General features: G+C 46.6%; 2 protein-coding genes and 2 non-coding genes across 4 annotated transcripts; 3 read left to right on the top strand and 1 right to left on the bottom strand.

Annotated features, from left to right (window-relative positions):
- Positions 1 to 716: 716 nt before the first annotated feature.
- TCP1 (t-complex 1) lies at positions 717 to 11900 on the top strand. The gene is made up of 12 exons (XM_045805443.2): positions 717 to 972; positions 1756 to 1841; positions 2036 to 2164; positions 4486 to 4583; positions 4970 to 5080; positions 5388 to 5569; positions 5957 to 6083; positions 9480 to 9655; positions 10031 to 10154; positions 10463 to 10655; positions 10766 to 10929; positions 11601 to 11900. Exons 1-12 carry the CDS (start codon positions 909 to 911, stop codon positions 11815 to 11817), a joined length of 1671 nt encoding a protein of 556 aa, XP_045661399.1. The 5' UTR covers positions 717 to 908; the 3' UTR covers positions 11818 to 11900.
- Positions 4741 to 4880, top strand: LOC123797513 (small nucleolar RNA SNORA29). The gene has a single exon (XR_006780967.1). It is a non-coding gene; the product is annotated as a small nucleolar RNA SNORA29 (small nucleolar RNA).
- On the top strand, positions 10216 to 10344 carry LOC123797512 (small nucleolar RNA SNORA20). Its single transcript, XR_006780966.1, has one exon. It is a non-coding gene; the product is annotated as a small nucleolar RNA SNORA20 (small nucleolar RNA).
- On the bottom strand, positions 11811 to 24786 carry ACAT2 (acetyl-CoA acetyltransferase 2). The gene is made up of 9 exons (XM_045805444.2): positions 24650 to 24786; positions 24000 to 24134; positions 21092 to 21273; positions 19479 to 19596; positions 14963 to 15106; positions 14011 to 14133; positions 13251 to 13405; positions 12623 to 12733; positions 11811 to 12208 (listed from the first exon to the last, which is right to left on the bottom strand). The coding sequence occupies exons 1-9, from the start codon at positions 24702 to 24704 to the stop codon at positions 12038 to 12040; spliced, it is 1194 nt and encodes a 397-aa protein (XP_045661400.2). The 5' UTR covers positions 24705 to 24786; the 3' UTR covers positions 11811 to 12037.
- Positions 24787 to 26526: the final 1740 nt, after the last annotated feature.

Below are 26526 nucleotides of genomic sequence, written 5' to 3'. Positions count from 1 at the left end.
GACTCCTCCAATCACTGCCTACGCTGGGGTGCACGTGACGATGGAGCCCGCCAACCACATCAAAGCAACGGGCTTGGGGGCGGGGCGCAGCGTTTTCGCCAGAGTCGCGGGCGTAAGGCTCCCGTAACTGCACGTTGCTTTGTTTGGGGCTTGTGGTCGCAAAGCGTCGTGCGTTCGTTGTCGGACCCACACACAGCCTCGCTGGGCAATGGGAGAAACCGGTGCAGCGCAAGATGCAGTTTCTCTTCAGAAATCGTAGTTGTCATTTTTCCCATACGGCCCATGTAAAGCTCTTGCCTGTCCCACCCAGGTTCAGGCCCCCAAGCTTATGCCCGTGAACTTAGGATCCAAGCTTGTGACTCGCCACGTGCTCTCTGAAGACCGTTATAAGCGAACACGCGGGACTCGCTCAGAAGCCCAGCTTTCCCGTGAAGGGCCCGCCCTCTCTCGTCACACCCCAACTCCAAGCTCCACCCCACCGCCCACTTTTTCTAGAAAGCACTAGAATGTGCACAGGCGCACGCGCAACCGGTGCCTGAAAGAAGGAAGAAGCTTCCGCGGAGCACCGCCTTCCTCCTGCAGCGCAAGATCTTAACTTCCGTTCTCCTGCCGTCGCGCCCTTCTTATTCGCTCTCTAATTGGGTGAAAATGCTGAGCCCGCCCTCTCCCGGCTCCTCACTTCCTGCTCTTCAGTACTTTTCGCTCCCCCTCCCATCCCTTCTTTTTTTCCCGCCCTGCCCCGCGGCCGGGTCGGGGGAGCGGTGTTCCCAGCAGTCCCCGCGGCCTCGCTTGGGCCCGTTCCACGCCGTAACCGCCGTCGCCGCTGCTGTGGCCGCCGCCGGGCTTAGGGACGCAGACGCTGGTTGCCCGCGGTGAGAGTGAAACTCGACGAGTACCCCACCGCGAAAATGGAGGGGCCTTTGTCCGTGTTCGGAGACCGCAGCACTGGGGAGGCGATCCGCTCCCAGAACGGTAAGGGCGAACGAGACCTGGGCCGAGCCCACGGCGGTGCGGGACCCCTCCCGGCTCGGGTCGCGGCTGCGGGCTCAGCTCCTTCCTTTTCTCTCCCGAGGGAGGGCCCGGGGTCCGACCGCGCGGGTCTCGCCATTTCGAGGCGGGGCGGCTGCGTGTGGTTGGCAGCGGATGCCCAGGCCCTGGAACTGGAAAAGCGCTCTTGGGCCTGGAGAGTCCGCTCCTCCAGTGACACGTGCCGGTCACGCCTCGAGTCCCCTCTGGTCTGGATGCCCTGAGCCTGGTTCCGATTCTAACCAGCATGAGCGTGTATCTCAACCTTTGCGCCTGGTTTTAGGTCCATTACGCAGGAAAGACTAGTCTTAACTGTTCGCGTTACTGATGAGTGAATGGCCGCAATCAAGATGACTTGCTCATTGCACCCCACTGGTTAGAATCTGTAGTAGATGCCGGGTACTCCGTGTCCAGGTCGATTCTTACCCATCGCTGACAGGTTTTTACGGTGCAGTTGGTTGAGGAAATTTCAGTTGAACGTTAGCCTGAGTGGTACTTAAAATGAGTTTATTCTAGCAACCGATACGAATTAAGACATTTGTTGTTGAATCTCTTTTGAGGGCGTGTACACGTTGAAGTTACCTATGTCTGTCCATCTTTTAAGTAATTAGGATAGATTTGTAGATTTGGAAAATCTGGAGGCTGTTGGATGTCATTTACTATAAGCCGGGATGGCTGCCATTTGGAGCAGTGGATTTAATTTTTTTTTTTTTTTTTTCATTTCTGCAGTTATGGCTGCGGCTTCCATTGCCAATATTGTAAAGAGCTCTCTTGGTCCAGTTGGCTTGGATAAAATGTTGGTGGATGATATTGGTGTAAGTACACCTGTTTGTTACTTGAAAGGAAAATAACAGTGCTTAAACATCTAGCTATGTGAATTCTCTGTTTTTATCAAAATGCTGGGGTATTGGAAGGTGTAGTAAAGGTGATAATGGGTTTGTGTTAATTTAAAGGATGCCCTGTGTTTGCCGGTGATTGTGTTGTTTTTTTTCTTCCCTGCAAATCTTAGGATGTAACCATTACTAATGACGGTGCAACCATCCTGAAGTTATTGGAGGTTGAACATCCTGCAGCTAAAGTTCTTTGTGAGTTAGCTGATCTGCAAGACAAAGAAGTGGGAGATGGAACCACCTCAGTGGTAGGTAGTTTGTCACCTGATTGATGGCTGTAGATTAGTAGTTTTCCTAAAAGTGAACTTTGAGGGGCACCTGGGTGGCTCAGTCAGTTGGGCGTCTGCCTTCGGCTCAAGTAATCATCTCGGGGTCCTGGGATTGAGCCCCGTATCGGGCTCCCTGTTCAGTGGGGAGCCTGCTTCTCCCTCTGCCCCTCTCCAGTACTCATGCGCTCTCTCCTGCTCTTTCCCTCCTGTGCTCTCACATGAATAAATAAAAGAAAAAAATAATAAAATAAATAAAATTGAACTTTGACAAAGTGAAGCCATAAGTAAGTCATTTGTTTCTGAGTCAGAAATAAGTTACATACTTAAGGTGGAGAAAATTTGTTTCTGGGATAATAATTCAGAAACAAGTTGAAAATCAGTACTTCTAGTTTGTACTATTTAAAGGAGAGAAATTTAAGAGATAATATAGTTGGCTCATTTTAAATATGGATTATCACAAGTTTCATGAGTTTTTTAGCTACAACAATATTTATACATTACATACAGAGGTTTTTTTGTTTTAAGTTCTGTTTCTTTGTCACCTGTGGGTGGCTCAGTCAGTTAAGCATCTGACTTGATCCCAGGTCAGGTCTTGATCTCAGGGTCCTGAGTTCAAGCCCCTCGTTAAAAAAAGTTTTGTTTTCTCCTCTCACTACCTGAAACTTAGAAGTTCCTAAAAATCTTCTCTTTATAACTAGCTAGGGGAAGAACGTTACTGGCTTTAAAAAAAAAAAAAAAATGTATTTATACTAAATGCTAATAGGCAATCTCGTGAGTTCAAAATGAGAGAGCAAGAAAGTAAACCTGAACAATAACATGATACAAACTTCTCTGAGACCATCCAGCAAACTGGTTAGTGTGCTTTGTAGTATAGAAACACTGTTATTTGATAAGGAATAAGTAATTTGCTCTAAAGAAACAGGCAGTGGTTTGTGGGGAAAATGTTTATATTTCTAGGGGCACCTGGGTGGCTCAGCCCTTAAGTGTCTGCCTTCGGCTCATGTCACGATCCCAGGGCTCATGATCCCAGGGTCCTGGGGTCGAGCCCCTCATCGGGCTCTCTGCTCGGCAGGAAGCCTGTTTCTCCCTCTTACACTCCCCTTGCTTGTGTTCCCTCTCTCGCTGTCTCTCTCTGTCAAATAAATAAAATCTAAAAAAGAAAAAATGTTTATATTTCTAGATGAAACTTTAAACCATCAAAGAACAGAATCTACCTTTTCTGAAATAACAAAAACGGTTTTTGTCTGTGTGACTTGTTTATAATATTATTTTTAAAAGTATTATAATTTCCCCAGAAGCAGAGTTTTGGTATTTTAATGTCTTTAGAAGAGTGATTTTTTTGTTTTATTTAAATTCAGTTAACTAACATATTATTAGTTTCAGAGGTAGAGTTCAGTGATTCATCAGTTGCATCTAATATCCATTGCCCATTACATCACATGCCCCCCCTTAATGCCCATCACCTAGTTACCCCATCCCTCCACCACCTCCCCTCCAGCAACCCTCAGTTTGTTTCTATGATTAAGAGTCTCTTACGGTTTGTCTCCCTCTCTTTGTCATCTTACTTTGTTTTAACCTCCGTTCCCCAAAGATCCTGTATTGTTTCTTAAATTCCACTAGTGAAATCATAGGATAATTGTCTTTCTCTGATTGATTTATTTGGCTTAACATAATACCCTCTTGATTCCATCCATGTCCTTGCACATGCTAAGATTTCGTTTTTTTGATGACTGATATTCCGTTGTATGTATATACACGCATGTATATCCATATATGTGTATGCACGCACACGTGTGCGCACCACATAGAAGAATGGTTTTTAAAGTAAACCAGGTAATAATCTAAAGTAGTATAGATCATAGGAGTGGTGGAGTCTTCAGCTGGTTTCTGTCGAGCACCTAATCTGTAAAGGTAGCGGTTGTGTGTGTAGTTCTCTACTGTTGTTCTACAGAACTGGTTTCTAAGCCAGAACAGTTTTTTGGCTCCAATCAGCCTTTGGCCATTTGCATATAAAACACTGTGTGCGGGGTACCTGGGTGGTGTAGTCTGTTAATTGATTCAGGTCATGATCTCAGGATTGTGAGATCGAGCCCCATGTCAGCTGCATGCTGGGCGATCTTAAGATTCTCTCTCTCTTCTCTCAAAAAAAGAAAAACTGTACAAATAATTTTTTTCTCAGATTCCCAATAACTAGTTATTCACCATCGGCATTGTGGTCGATAATAGTGGGTCATTTTAGTGTTTTAACATACGCATCGCACATGTTTTCGGACTAAGAGCAATGAATGTTTTCTCAACAGGTTATTATTGCAGCAGAACTTCTTAAAAATGCGGATGAACTAGTCAAACAGAAAATTCATCCCACATCTGTTATTAGTGGCTATCGACTTGCTTGCAAGTAAGATTGTTTGCATTCAGAGGAAATTTTACATTATGTGATGTTATAATTGTAAACAGTTTTGTGTTCTTTAAATGTTGTTAATGACTGAATTTTATTTGGAAAAAGTGCTGTTTTAATAGTAATACTTGAAGTAAGAAGAAGCGCTAGTCTGCTTTTTCCCATTTGACTACCACATTTTCTCCCAATAATAGATTTTGGTGGCTATGCTTATGGGATAGATTAAAATTGCCATGATCTGAAGAGGGAGGATTTATTTGTGTCCTCCTCCTATATGAAATGGCCAAACAGAAAATTGGTGCCTAAGACATTTTGACACTGTGATAAAACAAAAAAGTTTGAGTAGTGAATTTATAAAAATGTTTTCTCCCACACACTTCAAACAGGGAGGCAGTGCGATACATCAGTGAAAATCTAATTATTAACACAGATGAACTGGGAAGAGATTGCCTGATCAATGCTGCTAAGACATCCATGTCTTCCAAAATCATTGGAATGTATCCTTGTGATGGTTCAGTCAAGTTTAGCCTTTTTTAGAAGTAAGATCTTGGTTAGATTTTGTGCTGAGTGATATTGTATTGAAATTGTTTGCTCCCTTCCTTTTCTAGGGGGAGCGAGAATAATAAAGTGTCACAGTACAATGAATTGCAAGCAATGATAAATAGTACTCCGGCATTTTGATGGCGTGATTAATGCTGTTTCTTTGATGAGATTGCTAAAAGGAAGTGCCTTTGAATTCCCTTGATTTTTGTGTGCACCTGTTGTCCATTCCATGTCTCTTGTTCTCCTTAACTCTTGGCTTAGAAATGGTGATTTCTTTGCCAATATGGTAGTAGATGCTGTACTTGCAGTAAAATACACAGACGTAAGAGGCCAGCCTCGCTACCCCGTCAATTCCGTTAATATTCTGAAGGCCCACGGGAGAAGTCAGACGGAGAGTATGCTCGTCAATGGCTACGCGCTCAACTGTGTGGTGGGATCCCAGGGTAAGGCTTAGGGTCTGATCCTAGAGGCTGAAATCTGCTTTCTGTGGACTGTGTACTATATACACCCTTAGGTGAGCTAGCCAAGACGAGCACTGCCTGTGCTTTCGGAAAGCCCAGGGGAAAAGGAAATTGTACATCCAGGTTTTCAGTTTTGCTTGTGTAACATCACATAAAACTTAGGAAAAATGCAAGTTAAAGAAAGTACATGTGGTAGAGGCCATAAAAATCTGTTTGTAGGGTTAAATGTAATAAAAATGTAAATTTCTATGTTTAAAGATAGTATAATTTAGTATTTATTACTTTTATTATGCTTTAAGAATAGCTGTATTTTATAAAATGTAACATTGTTACAGTTCTTACAAAGGAATTTAATATGTTCAATTATAGGCATGACCAAGAGAATAGTTAATGCAAAAATTGCTTGCCTTGACTTCAGCCTGCAGAAAACAAAAATGAAGCTTGGTGTACAGGTGGTTATTACAGATCCTGAGAAACTGGACCAGATTAGACAGAGGTATGTTGAGAGATTATTGTTGACCTTTGAAAGAGGTGTTTGTAAATCATACTTCTGTTAGAGCAGGTGACAGTAAAAAAGTATACTAAAAACAAGGAGCGGGGCACCTGGGTGGGTGGCTCAGTCCGTTAAACATCTGACTTGGACTCAGGTTGTGATCTCAGTCCTGAGATGGAGCCCTATGATGGGCTCTGCACTCAGCAGGGAGTCTGCCTGTCCCTCTGCGCCCCCCCCACCCTGCCCCGTGTTCCTGCAATCTTTAAAAAAAATAAATAAAAACAAGGAATGTTATACTTCCTAGGTAACAGCAAGTAATCAACCAGTTGTTAGGTAGCAGAGGATGGTGATGATGTAACTGGATTATTTAAGTGTGGGTGTCTTGGAGGACTTGAAAATTTATTTTTTTAAAAACATGTTTATTTTTTTTTTAAGATTTTCATTTCTTTATGGGGGGGATGAGTATAGGGGAGAGGCAGAGGGAGAAGCAGGCTCCCCGCTGAGCAAGGAGCCCGATGTGGGGCTCCATCCCAGGACCCTGGGATCACGACCTGAGTCAAAGGCAGACGCTTAACCGACTGAGTCACCCAGGCACCCCGAAAAATTAATTTTTAACCTAAGTCAGACTTTTGCTGGAAAGTTAGAAAATGGTGGTGACTGGGTGTTTTAAGATAGGTTCGGGTGATACAGCTTCTATGTAAATTTTGATTTTATGCGTGATGAACATTAAAGATCTATCCAGGAATGTAATCCCTCAGATAAGCAGTATAGTGTTGATTGAATGCTGAGGTGCACCAGGTGCTGGGGGATACTACGTGGTTATTGATTGGTTAGCACGCTCGAGAGCTAGAGTTCGGTTTGACTGCCTGCTTCCACGTGACCCATATCGTTCACATTTTTTTTTAATGGTTAGTTGGTTTGTTACAAAATAAAAAACAGTATCTGACCCAAACCTGCAAGAAATCTTTGCCAAGAGCCAGGGATGCTCTCACCTTTTAGATCTTTCTTTTCTTCCCTATAAACAAATTGTCCTTTCTTTCCCCGAAGGCCAGTCCCTCTAGTGTTAAGCGTTCTCAAGCTGCATCTTCAGTTACTAATTCTGTTCGTCGCTCCTTTTCTAAATTCCACTTGCAGTCACTTTGTAGCTCTCTTAACCGGAAATAAACACCTTCTGCTCACATCCTGCTCCGCTTACTCCCTGTCTTTCCCCCTTTCTTCACAGCTGGCTGTCCCAAGTTTATTTACACAAAAACTGTTCTCTGATACTTTATTTCTTTTTTTTTTTTTTAAGATTTTATTTATTTATTCGACAGAGATAGAGACAGCCAGCGAGAGAGGGAACACAAGCAGGGGAAGTGGGAAAGGAAGAAGCAGGCTCATAGCGGAGGAGCCTGATGTGGGGCTCGATCGCGGAACGCCAGGATCACGCCCTGAGCCGAAGGCAGGCGCTTAACCGCTGTGCCACCCAGGCGCCCCTGATACTTTATTTCTTATCTCCTTCTCAGTTCTATTCTGTTCTCCAGTGGGGGACCATTTGCTAAGGTCACTAGTGGTCCTTAGTGTAAAATTCACTAGACGCTTTGAATCTTCATTTGACCTTTATCGAGTTGGTGACTATTCCCTTCCTGAAACACTGGAGAGATGGGGAGCGGCTTTGTGAGACTGCCCCATCTGTATCCGTTTGCCTAGGCAGCCCCGGGGTCTGCTCTGCCATCCCCGGGATAAATCTTGTCACTCCTAGGACTTCCGATACGGTTTCTGTGCTGGAGACTTCCAAATCTGTTTCTTTTGAGGTCCAAACACATATGAACACCTCTTGTGCGTCTCAAAGTCAGTGTTTAAAACTGAACTTAGGATGGTACCCATAAATCCACTTTCACCGTGTTAGTGATGAGGACCTCAGAGAAAGCTAGGAAGTACCTTTAACTCCTCTTTTTACCTCATGCCTTTCTTCTAATCTCTCACCAGAACCACTTGATTTTATCATCACATTAAATCTCAAATGCATCTACTTTCCATTCTCTTGCCCAGGCTGCCTCTGGGTTTCACTCTTGTCCCCTCTCCCAGACTATTTTCCATACAGCAGCCATGTTGACCTCATCCCTTCCAAGAGCAGAGCTTTTTGTAGGTTTCACATTGCTTTGGGGTAGATTTTTTAATTTCTTACATGTTGTTGTTTTTTTTCCGCTGTGGTCTGACCACACCTGGAGCTTGCATCCACCGAACTCTTACCCCTGTGGTCCTTAGTAATGTTCTTCCCTCTGCCTACTGGTTTTGAGGGTTAATTTTTTGCTTATTCTTCAGCTGGTCAGAAATAAAAGCAGTTTTTGTTTCTCCTTCGGTCTAGATTCTGCTCCACCGTGAGTCCCTGTACTTGCTCTTCCTGGGCCTTAGCGCCGTGTGTGTGTGGTGTGTGTGTGTGTGTGTGTCTGTCTGTCTGTCTGTCAGCTCTGAAGGCGGAGCCTGAAGGACGTGCTTGGCATTGCAGCTCCTGCCCACAGTGGCTTGTAGCTCAGTATTCATAGGGAGGGTAATTTGAGATTCATCTTTAATTCATTCTACTTTAAAATCTTTGAATGGTGAGATGGTTTCATTGATCCATATTTTGCCTTTTTCACATCTGTTTTCCTTCCCCACAGCTTGCTTATGATTTCCGACCTGTGTCTGCCCGCCTCCTGGCAGGCTCACTTCAGTAACACTGAAGCTTCAGATGCACCTTTCGAAACTGAGCTCTTTCACATCCTGCACCCTTTTACTCCAGGAGTCCTTGGCTGACCCTCCCCATCAGCTCAGCCATAAACTGAGACTTCTGTTCAGACCATCTGTTCTCATCAGGCTCTCCACTTACCACCTCCTTGCCTCACTCCTCCATCTTTCCAGTGCAGTCTCCATCCTCGCGTCGGGGGAAGACACAGATTTGATAATACTCTTATTTAAAAATCTTAAACTTGTTAACGGTCCACACTCTAGCATCCCTACGAAAAGGTTTTCCGTTTTCTCGTCCTTCTGGCCATTTCAGCGCTGCACCCCTCTTAACTCCAGACCTTTAGGCTTTCCTTGTCTCACCTGGGAGGCTGGAGTCTGGCCTCTCACCATCTCTGCGTCCTGTCGTAGTAACACCTTTCCAGAGCATGGTTGACAGTGTTTCCCTGCCAGACCCCTAAAGAAAGACCCCTTTCTTTTTTGGTTAGAAACTCCCATTGGGGTGGGGGAGACAAGTGATAATTTTAAATTTTTTGAATTTTTCTGTCAATTAATTTAAATTTTGGTCAAAGAAGGGAAAGAATGATGTAATTAATATGCAGTGTTTTGTGGACCGTACTTAATGGAAGTTAGAACTAGATTAACAACACAGACGATAACTTTGGGTTACTACCCAAATTTTTCCTATCTCTGTAGAGAATCCGATATCACCAAGGAGCGGATCCAGAAGATCCTGGCTACTGGTGCCAACGTTATTCTAACCACTGGTGGCATTGACGACATGTGTCTCAAGTATTTTGTGGAGACAGGCGCTATGGCAGTTCGAAGAGTTTTAAAAAGGGACCTTAAGCGCATCGCTAAAGCTTCTGGAGGTAGGGCCTCCGCTGGCTCCCCGCCGCGGCGCGTCACGTAGCATGTACACCAGTGTGTCTCTTGATGTTGGAATGTCCTCACTAAGCAGTTTTTATTTTTACTTCTTACTCCCTTGACGCTCTGTGCTTCAGATCCATCTTACAGAGCCATTTTTCATGTTACTGGAGAGGTTCTTAACCTACCGAATTTTTTTTACCTCAGAATGACATAGTTCCATGTTAGGATAAAAGGACAGTGGTTTGTCCGATGCCTAACTGTAAACCGGAAATTTGCATCTATACATTGCTTTTATCATAAATGTTTCTGAAGTTAAGACAGGATATGAAAACATTCATGGGAAGACTGTTTATGGACCTTTGCCGTTATTTTAATAGCAACTGTTCTGTCAACCCTGGCCAATTTGGAAGGAGAAGAAACTTTTGAAGCTTCGATGTTGGGACAAGCAGAAGAGGTGGTACAGGAGAGAATTTGCGACGATGAGCTGATCTTGATCAAAAAGTAAGCTGCTGTCCCCGTTCCGAAGCTGTACAGATTTTATTAATGAGTGCAAGTAGCCCACCTTCCCATTGATTTGCTGCTCTAGCCTTCCGGCGCTAGGAGCGGTTATACGCATGGGAGAGAGCAACGTTAGGCCGCGGTAGATGGGGATGAGTGACCGTCTCATCGCTCCTCCGCGGCCTGGACACTGCTTCTGTGTCTGAGCGAACTGTCACCAGCGTTCTGTGAAGGTGCTTACAGTGAACTTCTGTGTAGTTTTATTTTATAAAAGGACTGATGTAAGAATTCTACTTTTATCTTTTCAATAGCACTAAGGCTCGTACATCCGCCTCAATTATCTTACGTGGGGCAAACGATTTCATGTGTGACGAGATGGAGCGCTCTTTACATGATGCTCTTTGTGTGGTGAAGAGAGTTTTGGAATCCAAATCCGTGGTTCCGGGTGGGGGTGCTGTGGAAGCAGCCCTTTCCATATACCTTGAGAACTACGCGACCAGCATGGTAAGAACGTCCGATCACGTGTGTTTGCAAGAGGGCACGGGACACCGTCTTTGGCATTTGGTTAACGTTCCTTCTCTGAGACCTGCGCGGCTCATTGTCTATCTCCTCAGGGCTCTCGGGAACAGCTTGCTATCGCGGAGTTTGCAAGATCTCTTCTTGTTATTCCCAACACCCTGGCAGTTAATGCTGCCCAAGACTCCACGGATCTGGTTGCAAAGTTAAGAGCTTTCCATAACGAGGCTCAAGTTAACCCAGAACGCAAAAATCTAAAATGGTAAGCATTACAGTTCCCTTGCGTTTTTCATGGTCATCTGTCTATCCTGTGTGTTAGTTCAGCTTTGTTTTAAATTCAAGGAAGATGATAGCTAGTGATTATATTAGCGTGGGTGTATTTCGAGTTAGCACCTCTGATTCCCACATCTCTTCATGCTTCTCTGGGTAGCCCTTGTACCTATACAAGGGTCCTGCAGAGGCAGAGAGGGGATTGTTTGGGGTGATCTGAATCTTTTTTTTTTTTTTTTAAGATTTTTTATTTATTTATGAGATAGAGACGGGGAGTGGGAGAGGAAGAAGCAGGCTCACAGCAGAGGAGCCTGATGTGGGGCTCAATCCCATAATGCCGGGATTCCACCCTGAGCCAAAGGCAGACGCTTAACCACTGTGCCACCCAGGTGCCCCTGGGGTGATCTGAATCTTAAGTCCCTGTTTAAGATGTTAAATGATGTTTAGAAATAGTATCTTCACTGTCCTCTAACCTTTCTACAACTCCTTCAGTACTTCTCGTTACCTGTAATCAGCTTCTGCCGTCTTAAGGGGTCTACCATAAGGTCCCAGCATTTCCCAAGGGGAACATTTGAGTGGAGTGGCCAGATTTAAAGAGCTGGAATGGGATAGGTCTACATTATATAAGAAGTGATTTAATAGGTTTTTTTTTCTAAATTGCAGGATTGGTCTTGATTTGATTAATGGTAAACCTCGAGACAACAAACAAGCAGGGGTGTTTGAACCAACCATAGTGAAAGTGAAGAGTTTGAAGTTTGCAACAGAAGCTGCAATTACCATTCTTCGAATTGATGATCTCATCAAATTACACCCCGAGAGCAAAGAGGACAAGCATGGAGGTTACGAAGATGCCGTTCACTCGGGAGCCCTTGATGACTGATCTGCTTTCTCTTTTATTTATAACAATGTTGGATGCAATTCTCTTGTTCGAGTATTACACATTAAAAAATAACAAGCTGTCAAGCCTTGGCTGCTTACAAAAGATGGTTTCCATACTCACTTTGGTCCTGTGATTTCACATACTGTAACTTAGTACCTTATTAGTTTAAAAAGAGATTAGGTTCCAGTTTAGTTTAGGCATGATGAATTGTTAAGCAGTTTCATCCTCTCTGAACACACATCGCTATGCCCATCCCGCCCCCGATGCACAGTGCGGCGACACCGCGACGGCCACCCTTTCGCTCCATCGTGTGTAACAGGGTAACAAGAATCCGACAGCCAGATGCTCCAAGAGGATGGCCCAAGGCTATGGCGCCTCCTTGAATGTTGACCTAAGGGGCAAAAGATACATACCATTTATTCTGTGGACACAGGATAAAAATCCTAAACTATCTTTTCCCTTTCAACGTTACACCAGTAAACTACCCTTTCAAATTCCACTTTCCTTTTAAATGCTTAGGAACTTCATACCCTGTGACATCCACCCTGACTACCTTACTAGTTTAGAAGAGTCCGAATGCTCTGTTCGTGTCAGAAGTAAATGAATAAGAGTCCAGGGGTTTTGCCCTGGGAAGCAAATAACTCCTGAGTCCCAGCAGGAGCTTCCCAGTGTCTGCCCAGTAACAGGACAGCCAAAACCTGCGACCCTGTGGAGCTAGGGTACCTGGGTTTTGCTGTTTACAATCAAGTTTGCATTGCAAATGTTCATTTGCAAGCTGTCCTCAGGACTGCCTGCTCAGGTTTACCTTCTCTGGGTTTAATCCAAGTTCTTTAGTTATTGCAACAGAGAGGGCTGCAAAGGCTTCATTGATCTCAAATATGTCCACATCCTCCAGGGACCAACCTGCTTTTGCAACCTAAGGGAAAAATGAATGGAACAGAGGTCTAAAAACCCAGGTGGAATCTTACAGATACTAGAACAATATACTACATGATACTGAAGGATCTCTTAAGGGGTCCTACATGAACCAAGTAATACCAATTCTAAGACATTATGGATAAAACATCCCTCTGGATTCTAAAAGTTCTGAAGCAGTAACATGTTTAAAGTGTCGGTGAGATGACCTAGGTGGTTTATCAGTTCTGCTAAAAAGCATGTGATCCGAATGTTCTTGGCTGTTCTCTGTGGTAGGGAAGGCGAGATACAACTACATAAGCCCGTTGAAGGCCAACAGGAAGACTCGTACAAGGGAAACAGCAACTGAAATCTGATAGGAAGAAACAAGCTCATCCTTGGCATTTGGAAGTGGAGAGGATCTGAGCCAAGACTTCAGAAGGCGGAACTGCAAAGGGAATTACAGGGTGTTGGTCTGGTCCCAAAGAGGTTTGTTCTACCAACAAAGAACAGGTGCTAACATTCAGAATGAAACTCACAGCTTGCTTTATCGCTGGAATTGGTCCTGTCCCCATAATGGAAGGCTCCACACCTACTTGTGACCAGGAAACAATCTGTGCTAACGGTGTGAGCCCTCGATTAGCAGCCTCGGACTTCTTCATAAGCACCACAGCCGCGGCCCCGTCATTTATTCCTGTAAAACAGGAACGTCTTCAATTCTGAAATGCTCATTAACTTGAGTTCTGTACCCGTGTCTACTTTCTCTAACACCTGAAGACACGTGTTCAATTATTCTTAATACATCTTGGCAAAGTCATTTGCCATAACTCCTATTTTACAGTGTAATTAGAAATGCTAAGTTTGGTAATATGACATAATTGACCACAGAACATTCTAACCGAGAAAAGTGGACAGATTAAAAGACTGGGGGAGGGAAGAGTAATGAAAACAAAGGGAAGAAATAGCCTTGCTCTCACATAAGGCATTGGGAGTTTCTGGTTTTGGACAGGCACCGAGGTAGAAGATGAAACTCTGTGGTTCCCTAATTTGCTTTTTCATCTGTATGTCTAGTTAGGATGTCGGGAAGTCACATCCATTCTTTAATATATAGGTTAAGTCGAAAATACGGCGATGCTAAGTGACGATCAAATACAGAGAAACTACATCTTCCCTTCAAGATACTAAAGATCTTAGCATCCCCCAATATGTGCATAAGGAATTAATGAAATGAAAAAGGCATGAATTTGGTAGACCTAGCAGAAGACGGTATTCCCCCAACTGCCCTTCAGGAAATCGAACCTGAAGCATTAGCTGGGGTGACTGTTCCTGTTCCATCCGTAAGAAAGTAAGGCTTCAACTTCGATACGGCTTCCATGTTGCTCCCATGGCGAGGAAACTCATCTGTTTTCACTTCAGTAAGACCTGAACAAAGGAAAATGAGTTAACCAAGATTAATACAGAGATGGCAGTGAGAGTGCTAGGAATGGGGGAGTCCTCAGACATGATATGTGAGGCTTCAGATTTGGAAAGAAGGCTTATTACAAAATACTTTCACTCCAACAGGAAAGTGCACATATTAAAAGTTCCATGTTCAAACATCTAAGCACTGTCCTCGTGAGATACTTTGAGTGTTTTCCACATCCACAGCCCTTTCTGAGGAAGGCAGTTCTTCGTGCGAAAGGTTGCTAAGACGTGGGGTGTAGGACTGAGCTGGTTACAACCGACGGGATGAGGGAACGTCAAAGCCAATCTCATAAGGGCTGGATGTAAGCAATGTCAGTTATGGGTCATGGAACAGTTATCAGTAACAGCTCTTTGACCAGAGCATTCCATATCAGATAACAGCAAAGGACCCAAAAACGTGCACCCTCAAGAAATACGAGATGTATACAGCTACATATAGGAAGTTATGGAAGTTCACTTCTGAGGAGATTTAGCCTGTAGGGGCAAAAGGTCAGCCGTTGCCTCCTAACAACCAAGAGCCAATGTTCCAGTTTCTCACACAAAACCTGCTCTATCTACAGAACGGTGTGGACACTCTGGGACCCGGAGTGCTCAGTGCTCACACAGTGTCCCATGTTCTTCACCCTCCAGCACCGCATAAACATGGCCCCCACCCCGCCATTTTCAGACATATCCAAGATCAATTTTTCCTTTGCAACCTGAAAGACAAGACACAATGTATAAACATTCCTGTATATTATTTTTTGCCTACTCTTGCCTATCAAACCATTACGATCTATATACTCACCTTTTCTAGAAGATACAAAAACTGGTATAATCTCTTTGTCAAAATAGCCAGCTTTCTGTGCACTCTCTGTCCTGTTCTGGGACAGAACCGCAAACTTGTCCTGATCTTCTCTACTCACTTGCCATTTTTTGGCTACATTTTCAGCTGTGAAAGAAAATCATAATAATAAAGCAAAAGACAAACATTTTCAGGAACTGGCTTTCCACCTGTAAGCAAGCCCTGCCCCCCGCCCCCCCATACCAGCAGGCCCGCTGTCGGGCTGAGCCAGCTCTGCAGCTGCCCGGCCTCCCGCTGCCCACGAATTTGGGAAGGCTGCAGTGCCTCGTAAGAAGTCACTTTCTTTCTCTTTGCTTCCCTCCTTCTCTTCTCCTTTCCATGTAACTGCAAACTTTCAGAAATGGCCTTTATGCAGACTCGCCAACTGTTGATATTTTTGCCCCCACTTACTTCATCATTCTCTCTCCGAACCATCTGAGAAAGTTATAATCATGCCTCTTTCTCCTTACATTTTAATTTCGCTATGTATTTCCCCCAAACGGCCATTTTCGTACATAAGCACAGCTCCCAAAATCGGGAACGGTAACACTGACACGATCCCATGATCTCACTCTTGGCCCATATTCAAGTTTCACCTTGCGCCGCAGTGATGTCCTTGAGGCTAATTTGTACGTTCGGTCCAGGATCACGCCCGGCACTTCACTGTCGGTGTCTTTAGTCTCTTTATTGAGAGAAGTTCCTCACACTATCTTTGTGTTTCTTCACTTTGATACTTTTGAAGAGCAGAGGCCAGTTTTTTTATCAAACATCTCCAATTTAGGTTTGAGGTTTCCTCAAGATTAAGATTTTGCAGAGAAGCGGGTACCCACTGACATGACCTTCTCTGTGACTCTTATCAGGATACTTGTGGTATCAGTTTATCTCAGGTGGTGTGAGCTTTGATCACTTGGTGAAAGTGTCTCTACAATGTGAAGTTAGTACTTCTCCATTTACAATTTTTTTATAAAGATTTTATTTATTTATTTGAGAGCTAGCAAGCGAGAGAGCACAAACAGGGGGAACGGCAGAGGGAGAAGCAGACTCCCCGCCGAGCAGATGGGGGACTCGACCCCAGGACCCTGGGATCATGACCTGAGCTGAAGGCAGACGTCTCACCGACTGAGCCCCCCCAGGCACCCCTCCATTTATAAGTAATCAGGAAGTTATGGGAATTTATTTTGACATTATGAATACACGTCGTCTTCATCATCCAATTTCACCCGCTACTTTGCACATTCATGATTTTCCAACTCCGACCTTCCTCTGTACGTGGTAACTGGCATCCACTATAAAGAGCTTTTCCCTCTCCCCATTTATCGTCTTGACATCACTATGGACTCAAATATTTTCACTTCATTTAGTAAGTCATATAACCCATTATTGTCATTATTTATTGTGAGGCTCAAATTGTTCAAGACTCGGGCAGTGAGAGTCCTTTAAGCTGGCTCCTGGGTCCCTTTGACATGTCCCCATGTGCTCTAAGCCCTTATTTGCTTTGTAGTTGTTCTTGGAGGGGACACTGGGAGCCGTCTCTGCAGTGAGATCTGTGGCACATGGGCAGCACATGCATAGCCGAGTAGCTGACCCAAGAGTCAAGGGGACCCTTATGGAGATTTCTGGAGCTCCTTTTCTAGCTCTCTTCTTTCCAGTACTCTCCCCACAAACTCCAGGCATCTCAGCAGCTCCAAACTCTGACCTCTGCCTCCCTAGTTCAATGGCCACCATCCCCCCAGGTAGAAAATCAGGGATAGTGGAGTTTTCCCTTCTTTCAAGGATCTCGGGGCGCCTGGGTAGCTCAGTCGTTAAACATCCAACTCTTAATCTCAGCTCAGGTCTTGATCTCAGGGTCAAGAGTTTAAGCCCCATACTGGGCTCCACACTGCGCATGGAGCCTACTTTAAAAAAAAAGAGAGAGAGAGAGAGAGAATCTCAATCTTATGACTGACTGCATTTGAGGTAGAGTTGGGGCTGGTGTGGGGGAGTCCCCCACTCTCATCCAGGGGAGCCCCAGAGTGGGCCCTGGGGAGGGGACCCCAGAAGGGCAAGAAATTGCCCTGGGGGTGCAAGCGAGGCGCTCTGCTGACCCACCCCTCCCTCATCATGGGATCCTGCGAAAAGAGGGAACCCGAGGCCCCAGTGCCCTGACAGGAACCTTCAAACATCCCTCTCAACTATTTCGGATGCTGCCCAAACCTGGGGTCTATTACTTCCCCGAGCCAAGATCCGGACGTGGACACACTGAGAACATTGGGCAGGCTGGGGCTCTGTGACATGACTCAATCCTGAGCAACCCTGGGGACTCAGCACAGATCCAAGAGCACAGGATCCTGGTCTGCGCCAAGTTGGTGGAGCCGGCCCAAGCCCAGGTGGACTGCCAGTACCTTGTCCTTGGGGAACTCGAAGGACATGTTCCTCCATATAAGTCTAGAAGGGAGGGTTGCCCAAGGCTGACAGGAGGAAAGAGCTGCTAGGCATCAGACGGAGGCTCCGTGGGGAAGGCCCGGGTGCTGACTTGTGTGGAAGGAATGCACCTGCCCTTGTTGGAGCCAGCCCTCCAGGAGCACAGGAGGTACCAGCAAGAGAGGGAGAGCAGCCAGTGAAATGGCAGTTCCTGGCAACTGTCCCCCACAACCTGCTCCTGAGGCCAAGCCCACTGGAGATCCTACGCCACTGTGGAGAACATGCAGGACCTTCCCCAGAGTGACAGCCTTTGTCTAGAGCCAGAGAGAAGGGGGGTGTGGGGTGGATGCTAATTTGGATTGTTCTAGATATCCCCCACCAGAAGCCTGCAGGAGGCTGAGCTGTGGGGTGATGGGGGCTGAGCCTCAAATGGAAATATGGAAGGTTCTGGAAGGTCCTCATGAATAAGGGCCCCAGCAAGGTAAAAAAAAAAAAAAGGGAATCTCAGTCTTACATGATTGTTGGTTGATATTTGAAAACAGTAGCTTGATACATTTTAACCAATTTTATATTTGTCTACATTAGGGAGTCTAGTCTTTACTAATTACTACATCATAGACTAAATTTTTTTTTTTTTTTAAAGCAACAGAAATTTATTTTTTCCTATTGTGGAGAATAGAAGTCCCTGAGCAGGGTGTGAGCAGGTCTGTTTTCTCCTGAGGCCTCGCTCCCAGCCACCTTCTAGCCGGGTCCACACGTGATCTCTCTCCCGGGCACATCTCCCATACTTCGTCCTCTTCTTCCAAGGACGCCAGTTAGACATTAGGGGCCGCCGTAAAGGCCTTGTTTTCATGTAATCACTCCTTAAAAGGCCCTAACTCCAAATACAGTCATGTTCTGAGGTCCTGGGGTTTGGGCTTCAACATGGGACCTTTGGAAGGTCCTAATTCAGCCCATAACACCTCAAAAAGGACTCGGGAGCTGGGATTTTCAGTGACAGGCTCCGGTGATGTTGAGACAGTTGGCTGTCGTATCACACTTTACGAACCTCTGGCCCGGACTCGACGACCAGTAAGACCCCGGCCGGGCACACACAGAGGCTGCCATGCTGTGGCCACACTCTCCAGCCGTCCCTGCTGCCACTCGTGCCCGCGGTGCCCAAGATGCCTTAGCTTCTCACTGCTCCCCATGCCTCCACGCCGCTTGGCCTCTGCCTTGACACGCACTATTCTCTCTGCTTAGAATCTTGCTCTTTCCCCTACTTTCTCATCTGACTCCTGTCTGATTTCTACTTCTCCTAGACCCAGAGCCATTGCCACATACATTTAAACAAGCGTGTGTAACCTTGCAGGGCTTGTTTCTTCAACTCTAACATGAAATGTCCCTTCTGTGCTTGAGCTTTACGTTCTCAACGTGGGAAAGACAGGAGCTCGTTTGACTTTCTGGCTGCTCCGCCGGTAGCCCTGAGCCACAGGCGACTAAGGCAGACCGGGTCGGACAGCACAAAGAAGGCGGCATGGGGCATCAGAAGTACCCGTTCAGGGGCGCCTGGGTGGCACAGCGGTTAAGCGTCTGCCTTCGGCTCAGGGCGTGATCCCAGCGTTATGGGATCGAGCCCCACATCAGGCTCCTCCGCTGGGAGCCTGCTTCTCCCTCTCCCACTCCCCCTGCTTGTGTTCCCTCTCTCGCTGGCTGTCTCTATCTCTGTCAAATAAATAAATAAAATCTTTAAAAAAAAAAAAAAAAAAGAAGTACCCGTTCGCCTCTGATACTGCCTCGGCCACAGAACCTCAGTTCATGGGCCCTGGTTTCTTCCGACGGTTAAAACGGGAGATTGCTCAGAGCTCTGAAGCCCCACCCGCCTCTAACCTTCTGTGCCGGTCAAGGAGTCACGGGGGGGACATGCTATTTCCTCAGCTGGGCTCATCCAAGCGGAAGGAGCCCCTGCCATCAGTGAGGCAGAATGAGCAGGACATGGTCCCTGCCATTCAAGAGGAAAGCACCTGCCAAGCGGATGACCATAGGATCTTTGTGAACCTTTCTGCATGTGGTCTGTCTGCCTCACCTGTGTAAGCCTTACCTGTGATGCCCATGTGATAGCTGTGGAACGCGTCGGTAAGCCCGTCACAGAGTATGCTGTCGGCCAGGGGCACTTCCCCAATCTTGACTCCTGCCCTCAAATGAATGAAGTGAGGAGCCTGGTACAAGGAATACAAACGGACTTAGGACACCAGTCCTCTCCTTAGGATCCCACTCAAAACTACCCAGTGGCTCCTCAGCCTTCACCTACCCCCCTGTGACCCTTCTCCCCAGTTCTGGCCCATCCTCTCCCCCACCCAGGGTCTGGGGCATGAAGACCCCTGGAACCAGCAGACTACTCTACCCTGCCTACTCCTGAGAAGCTGTTCCTCTCCTACCTATTTCCATTTACCACCAAATCTCTCCATTCTGTGTCCTATTTCCTTAAAGACCTCATTTATTCTTTCCAAAGAGGCAACTAGTTATCTGTTAAATGAGGAGCTCATCTACAGGCATAAATGATACTAACAGTGTGTCACTTATTTTGAGAAAAGACATAATGCCTCTAGTGAGAATAATCAGGTTGCCTAATTAACTAATGGGAAGGGATTTCTGGGTGGGGATCTTCTTAACTCCTACCAATTCAATAGCAGCTATAATTGAATGGAAACACTTGGAGTCAGAAGATCTGCATTTGAATTCTAGCTCTGGGCCTCAGTGTCCTGATCTGTAAATTGGGAATGATACCCCCTACCCTCTCAGGGCTGTTGTGACTGATGTATAAAAGCGCCTTGTGAAATACCACACAGACGCTAGTATAGTCCCATCAGAATCACTCCAACCCTGTTTGCTACATTCAACTTACCTCCTCCTGGGCCTCAGCAACTGCTGGGCAGAATCGGCCTCTGTCTAAGGGATCCCCGGGTCACACCCTGAACTTCCTGTAGGAAGCAGGGGATACACTTTTTCCTTTTCACCGCCATGCCAATTTGCGGGATGGACCTTGTTGAAACAAATCCCGCCTGGTCCTCTTTTCCACATTCTATGCTTCCAAAGGGTCAACCAAATTGGGTCCCTGGGGTCCTCCTTGTCAAGTGCAGGACAGTAAGTGAAAACATCTGTTATTTACTTTCCCCCACAACGAGAAAAAAATTTGAGATGAAGGATACCAACTGACTAATGTTATAGGTTTAATTCAAGAAATATTTTAGGGTTTGGTAACATTTTAGAAAAAAATGTATTCTGTTCCAATCACACGGGTTGACAGGCTTTTTCTAGCACCCGGATTCCCATGCAACTTGGAAGACGAATTAACAACCAGGTAGAGGGGCGCCTGGGTGGCTCAGTGGGTTAAGTGTCTGCCTTCGGTTCAGGTCTCGATCCCAAAGTCCAAAGTCCTAGGATCAAGCCCCGTGTCAGGCTCCCTGCTCAGTGGGGAGCCTGCTTCTCCCTCTCCTTTTGTCCCTCCCTCCCCCCACTCTCTCTCTCTCAAATGAATAAACAAAATCTTTAAAAATAAATAAATAAAACCACCCAGACAGGGATCAAGGTTGAATCCATTTTTTCTGTGCGTGTTTGGTTTCGGCTCTGATATGAGTTCGTTTACTCCGCTATGGCACGGACATGAGTGTGTTAGTGAGAGGTCAGCGGCAGCCATCTCTCCAGAGGCCTTACCTTGCTCATACTTTCCATGCCTCCTGCAACCACAATGCTGGAGTCTCCTATCCCTATTGACTGGGCTGCAAGACACACGGCTTTCAGGCCTGACCCACAGACCATCTGGCAGCTCCATGCTGGAACAGAGTAAGGGATCCCTGCACCCACACTGGCTTGTCGAACAGGATTCTGCCCACAACCTGGCAGAGGGAACACAGAGACTTATCAGCAATCAAAGAGAAGGACAAAACTTTTAGATGAAAGGGCACAGAAATCAGATCAACAACTGGGTTCCTGTCACTTCCCAGTCAAGCTGAACCAAGCCACACTCCCAACCAGACAGAAAAAGGCCTGTGTCCACTCTGTACGTGCCAGTCTAGCCCCTAAATACAGATTATCCTGTGCTTCTGGATATAAGCTTTCTTTTCCACAGGGAAGTTATTAATTTCATAAGAGGGAAACGTTCTTCTGGTGATCTTTCAACAGGGCTTGAATAAGCACACTCTCTTCTAAACACAGGGCAGAACTTGGGCATTATTCATTTTTCTAACTAGGGCTATGTGCTTCCATGATCATGGCTTAAGACACCTGGCACGGTAAGAGGGTTACTTAAAGAGGAAAACCTCTTCCCTTCCTTGATATTCATCACACACGGTTAACTGGTTACGTAACAAGACATGTACAAATCAGAACTGACAAATACCTTTCTGTAATTCAACTGTGAGGGCTTCCCTCAGGGAATGGGAAGAAATACATCATACACATAACTGTAGCACAGAATGGAATGGAGGTGAAAGTCTCAAAATATTCTCAGTACCCATTGTCTATTATCGAAGGATCTATTTTTTTTTTTTAAGATTTTAGTTATTTATTTGACAGAGAGAGACAGCTAGAGAGGGAACACAAGCAGGGGGAGTGGGACAAGGAGAAGCAGGCTTCCCGCTGAGCAGGGAACCTGATGCGGGGCTCAATCCCAGGACCCTGGGATCAGGACGCGAGCCCAAGCCAGACATTTAACGACTGAGCCACCCAGGCGCCCCGGAATCTACATTTATACAGTGGTCACTCCGTTGCCAATTTCAGATATACCCATACCTACCACCTTTCCTCAGTGAGTTTGTTAGCAAAAACTAGCAAATGGGTCACAGACAAAAATTTAGAGATTATATTCATCACAATGTTCTTTATCTGGGATTAGACTGGTAGCCTTGAGACTGAGGCCAAAAACAGGCACAGGAAAAATTATTAAAAAGACAGAATGAGGGCCGCCTGAGTGGCTCAGTCAGGTAGGTGGTCGGCTCTTGATTCCAGCTCAGGTCATGATCTCGGGGTCCTGGGGTTGAACCCCAGGGCAAGCTCCGAGCTCAGCGAGGAGTCTGCTTGAAGATTCTCTCTTCCTCTGCCCCTTCCCCTGCTCATGCACAGACTCTCTCTCTCTCTCTCTCTATCAAATAAATAAATCTTTAAAAAAAAAGAATCAAGATACCTCTGAATTAAACTCACAGCATGCTAGTTAATAAAAAGGACAATATTAAGGCTCCTGCTTTTGAAGCTATAATTAATTACATATGCATTTAAAGTAAATAACTCCTACATAAAAATAGTATGTGTTTATCCATAACCCCCATCTTCAGGATGAAGAAATGAGTGTTACACATAACTAACTAACAGCCTGGCATTTAGCAGAATATGCTCCATGAGAAAGAGGATTTCTACCTGATATGAACACTGCTTATCCCTAGGGGAAAGAACAGTGCCCGGAGCAATATTTTTACAGGATTGTGGAGGGTACCTAGCTTTAAGGAGTAGGACAGATGAGGGCTCAAATACTAGCTGCACTTCAAACTGTGCCCCTCAAAATCTCATTTACTTATTTGCAAAATGGAGATAATATGATGCAATGGACTTACTGACAGGATTCAATGAAGCAGTGGAAGCACTAAGCACAGTGCTTTAAAGGCCCAGCATTCAGCAGGCCCTCAATGAACGTAGCTGGTATTTGTATTATAATTATGTGGAGACACTAGAGAGGACAGATGCGGAAGAGCTAACAGAGAAACCAGCATGACGGACCCTATGGCAACCGAGTAAGTGTGAATCGTGGGTCTGGGAAGGAAGGAGGATGCGGGCTGAAGGCAGCCAGTCTGAGAATATTACATATATTAAAGACCTTGAGAGTCATGAGAAAGTGGTAGGCTCCAACTTTATGGCCGCTAAGGACAATCTGAGAAAGGAGAATCAGGAATTGGAACTACAACCTTATAAAGTGAATATACCAAAAAACAGGCCAGGTCTCAGATAGGGTAAGGACAAAAGTTGGTTGTGACTGGGCATTACCAATTAATACTAGGAACAATTAGAATTTATGCTGACTGAGCATGAATCTAGTTATTAATAACTAACTAGGAATTGTCAGTGGTCACTGGTCTATAAACTCAGTGGGAACCAGAAGTGAGACTGGAGCACTGGGGTCACTTACTCGCCCATCCAGGGAATGAGAGCTCTGTGAGGAACGGGAAGTGAGCCTAATGGGGCCCGGGGCAAGGCCCTTACCAGTGTTTTGGAGCCCTATCCCCAGCACTTAGCACAGTGCAGGGCACACAGGAGGAATTCATACATTTTTGTTGACTGTGGGACACTTCAGGGGCATATGCAGGGCTGTGTAGACTCTCCTGTGGGTGAGGCTGGGCCCGGTTCTAAAGAATGAAAAGTCAGTGGAGGACGGCGGTCTAGTCTAGGAAACGCCCAGGAAAGTCGCGGGGTGTGAAGCTTGGCAGGGGGCCGACCCGAAGAATCCCAACAGAGGGGACTCCGTGAGCAGATCTCCGGAGTTAAGAACTTCAGTTTCGGGAGCGGGAGGTGTGACGGGGTGTTGATGGGCTGCTTCGGATGAACCTGACCTGCGCCGGGATCTCTCAAGAGTTACCTGCTGCCAAAACGTGTCCAAATATGACCTCCGACACCTCTTCGGGAGCCACAGCGGCTCTCTTCAGGACTTCTTTGATGACAGCTGAGCCCAGGTCATGGACAGGGACGGTGGCTAAGGCACCATTGAAGGAGCCTAGGACAGAAGGGAGGACGGGGGCGATGAGGGCACCCAGCGCGGCTTGCCTGGGGTCGGGACGGACCCGCGAGAAACCCACCCATCCATTTCCCAAGCGCCAGCAGATGGGCTCGGCCCACGCTTCCTTAACAAAAGGGGTCGACTGTCTCGCGCGCCCACGGGCTTTGAAATCTTTACACGGCTAAGCACCGGCAGGCAATTCGCAGAAATCCTCCATTCACCAGCGCGGCCCAGCTCGGACCACCCAGGGACCCCGCCCCTGCGGCCACAGGGCTGACATGGTTCCTCCAGGAGCGGGCCAACCAGAGGACTCGAAAGAGAGCGCATACCTTCGCCAGCCAATGGGGGAGCACAACGGCACGGTGGTTCTACCCGGGGATCCAATCAGAGCAGGCGAAGCGGAGCGGGGAGGGGCTGCCGGCCGAGGGGTCCGGGAAGGCGCGGGGTGTCGGGATGCAGGGGATCCCAGGGGTTCCGGGGTCCCCCCGGCTGAGCCGCCACCGCCCACTTACCTATGGCGGTCCGCGCCGCCGAGACGATGACCACGGGATCAGAGCCTGCATTCATCCTGCCGCACGAGCACTTCTCCACCTGCTGCCTGCCGGGCGCTGCGGGCGAGTGAGGCAAGGCCTTGCTCAGCCGCTTACAGGCCGCGCCGGGGGGGCGGAGCCATAGGCTGCCCCGCCTCCGTCTCCGCAGGCGCCAGTGAGCAGGCGCGACGGCTGGGCGCGAGGGGGTGAGGTCGGCCGTGAGAGGGCCGAGGCAGGGAGCGGGCCCGTGTACCCGCAGGCCCCGGGCCGAGACACATCCCCCCCCCATCTCAGACCCTTATTCGAACACCCGAGTTGTAGTTTGTCTTGACGTTTTTGTTTTGAGGGGCAGGGGTGGCTTTTTTTGAACTTTGTGTTTTTCGAGTCATTGAAAAGTGGGGGTGACAGAATAGTACCCCACGTTCAGCCCAGGACTCGAATCCCAAAGGCGAGAATGTGGGTACGAATCCTGACAGCTGCAGGCCTGCGGGCGGTTCTTTTGTGTGCTTCTGCTCTTGTGGCTTCCAAAGCTCCTCTCCGTTTGGCCTGGGTGCCAATGATAATCCGTTCACTAGGGGTTAACTTGGTTCTCCTCTGGGCAAACCCTTCTGCGTGCCTTCCTGTGGGGTTGGCACCACTTGCCTTATAATTATGCTGGCAGATCAGCTCCAGCGCTGATGTGTGAGGAGTCGGAGTGTCTTAATCCTACAGACCAAAAGGATTTCCTCCAGGTAACAGTTTGGAGAATCTGCAAGAACCGGGTGCATATAACAAGTTGGGCCTCTCTTGTGTTTCAAACCCTTTTATGACTTCCTATCTCTTACCCGGCAAAGCTCAGAATTTTTCAGAGCTATCTAGGACCTTAATATCCACCCCCTCCCCCCACCCACTTTTCAGCCTCAGGTTTGGGTGTTTTCTCCTGGACACACCCCACAGAGTAGTCTAGGTTTCCAGAGAGAGCTCTTGCTTCGTCTTCCCTCTAGCCCTCAGGGCAGTGTTGGACCCACAGTAGGGACTTAATGCATTAATAAATATTAATGAAATCTCATGATATTATCCAAAAGCTTTAACAATCCCCAAGGGCTGCATAAGACCCCATATAGAGAGTAGAGTCAGCCACAGACATGGAAATAAGTATTTGAGTAATAATTGGGGCGGCTCTGCTGGCAGAGCGTGCAACTCAGTCTCAGGGTTATCAGTTTGGGCCCTACATTAAGGGTAGAGAGTATTTGAAAATAAAATCTTTAGGGGTGCCTGAATGGTTCAATTGGTTAAGCATCTGACTCTTGGTCTCGACTCAGGTCATTATGTCAGGGTTGTGAGACTGAGTTCAAGTTGGGATCCAAGAAAGCGGATCGTCTTGTTGAAGTTCTCCCTCTGCCCCTCCCCCTGCTCACGCGTGCCTACGTGCTCTCAAGTAAGTCTTAGAAAAAATTTAAAGCTCTTAAAATTTTTTTGAATAATTAACATTGAACAATCATCATCAATAGTGGCAAGGTGTGTTTGAGTAAAGGGTAAACACCGAGGGGCAGGAGGAGGTGTAATCGGCGGTAGCTGGAATATCACGGCTTTTAGACTTAATGCTTTTCGCCTCTTTCCATAGATCCAGTTATAGTGATTGATTCCCAACATCCGTCTTATGCTAATTAATCAATCTTAGCCATGGGCAATGGTTTCAGAATAGATACGTGACCCAGTCTTGGCCACAAAAGGATGAAGGGAAGCTTGCTGGGTTGGCTCTGGGAACAATATTCTCCTTTCTAAGAGATAGAAAGGAGGATGGATCCTTCTTTCCTTTGGACAGTATCTGGGTGTGAGACCTGGAACTGCTGCATCCCCCTTTTGAGCATGAGGGGAGC

This window comes from Ursus americanus, chromosome 11 (genome assembly GCF_024610735.1).
Source record: "Ursus americanus isolate L20-20 chromosome 11, mUrsAme1.1.p, whole genome shotgun sequence".
NCBI classification, from domain to species: Eukaryota; Metazoa; Chordata; class Mammalia; order Carnivora; family Ursidae; genus Ursus; species Ursus americanus.
This window is presented reverse-complemented; position numbering and strand designations above follow the sequence as displayed.

Bases quoted from the DNA above. Each gene is read 5' to 3' on its own strand.
- ACAT2 (XM_045805444.2), bottom strand. From the start codon at position 24,704: ATGAATGCAGGCTCTGATCCCGTGGTCATCGTCTCGGCGGCGCGGACC. The intron at 24,135-24,649 runs GTAAGTGGGCGG...CTTCTGTCCTAG, and splicing joins GGCGGCGCGGACCGCCATAG to GCTCCTTCAATGGTGCCTTA. The intron at 12,209-12,622 runs GTAAACCTGAGC...TTTGCCCCTTAG, and splicing joins TTGGATTAAACCCAGAGAAG to GTCAACATTCAAGGAGGCGC.
- TCP1 (XM_045805443.2), top strand. From the start codon at position 909: ATGGAGGGGCCTTTGTCCGTGTTCGGAGACCGCAGCACTGGGGAGGCG. The intron at 9,656-10,030 runs GTAGGGCCTCCG...TTATTTTAATAG, and splicing joins CATCGCTAAAGCTTCTGGAG to CAACTGTTCTGTCAACCCTG. The intron at 10,656-10,765 runs GTAAGAACGTCC...CTATCTCCTCAG, and splicing joins AGAACTACGCGACCAGCATG to GGCTCTCGGGAACAGCTTGC.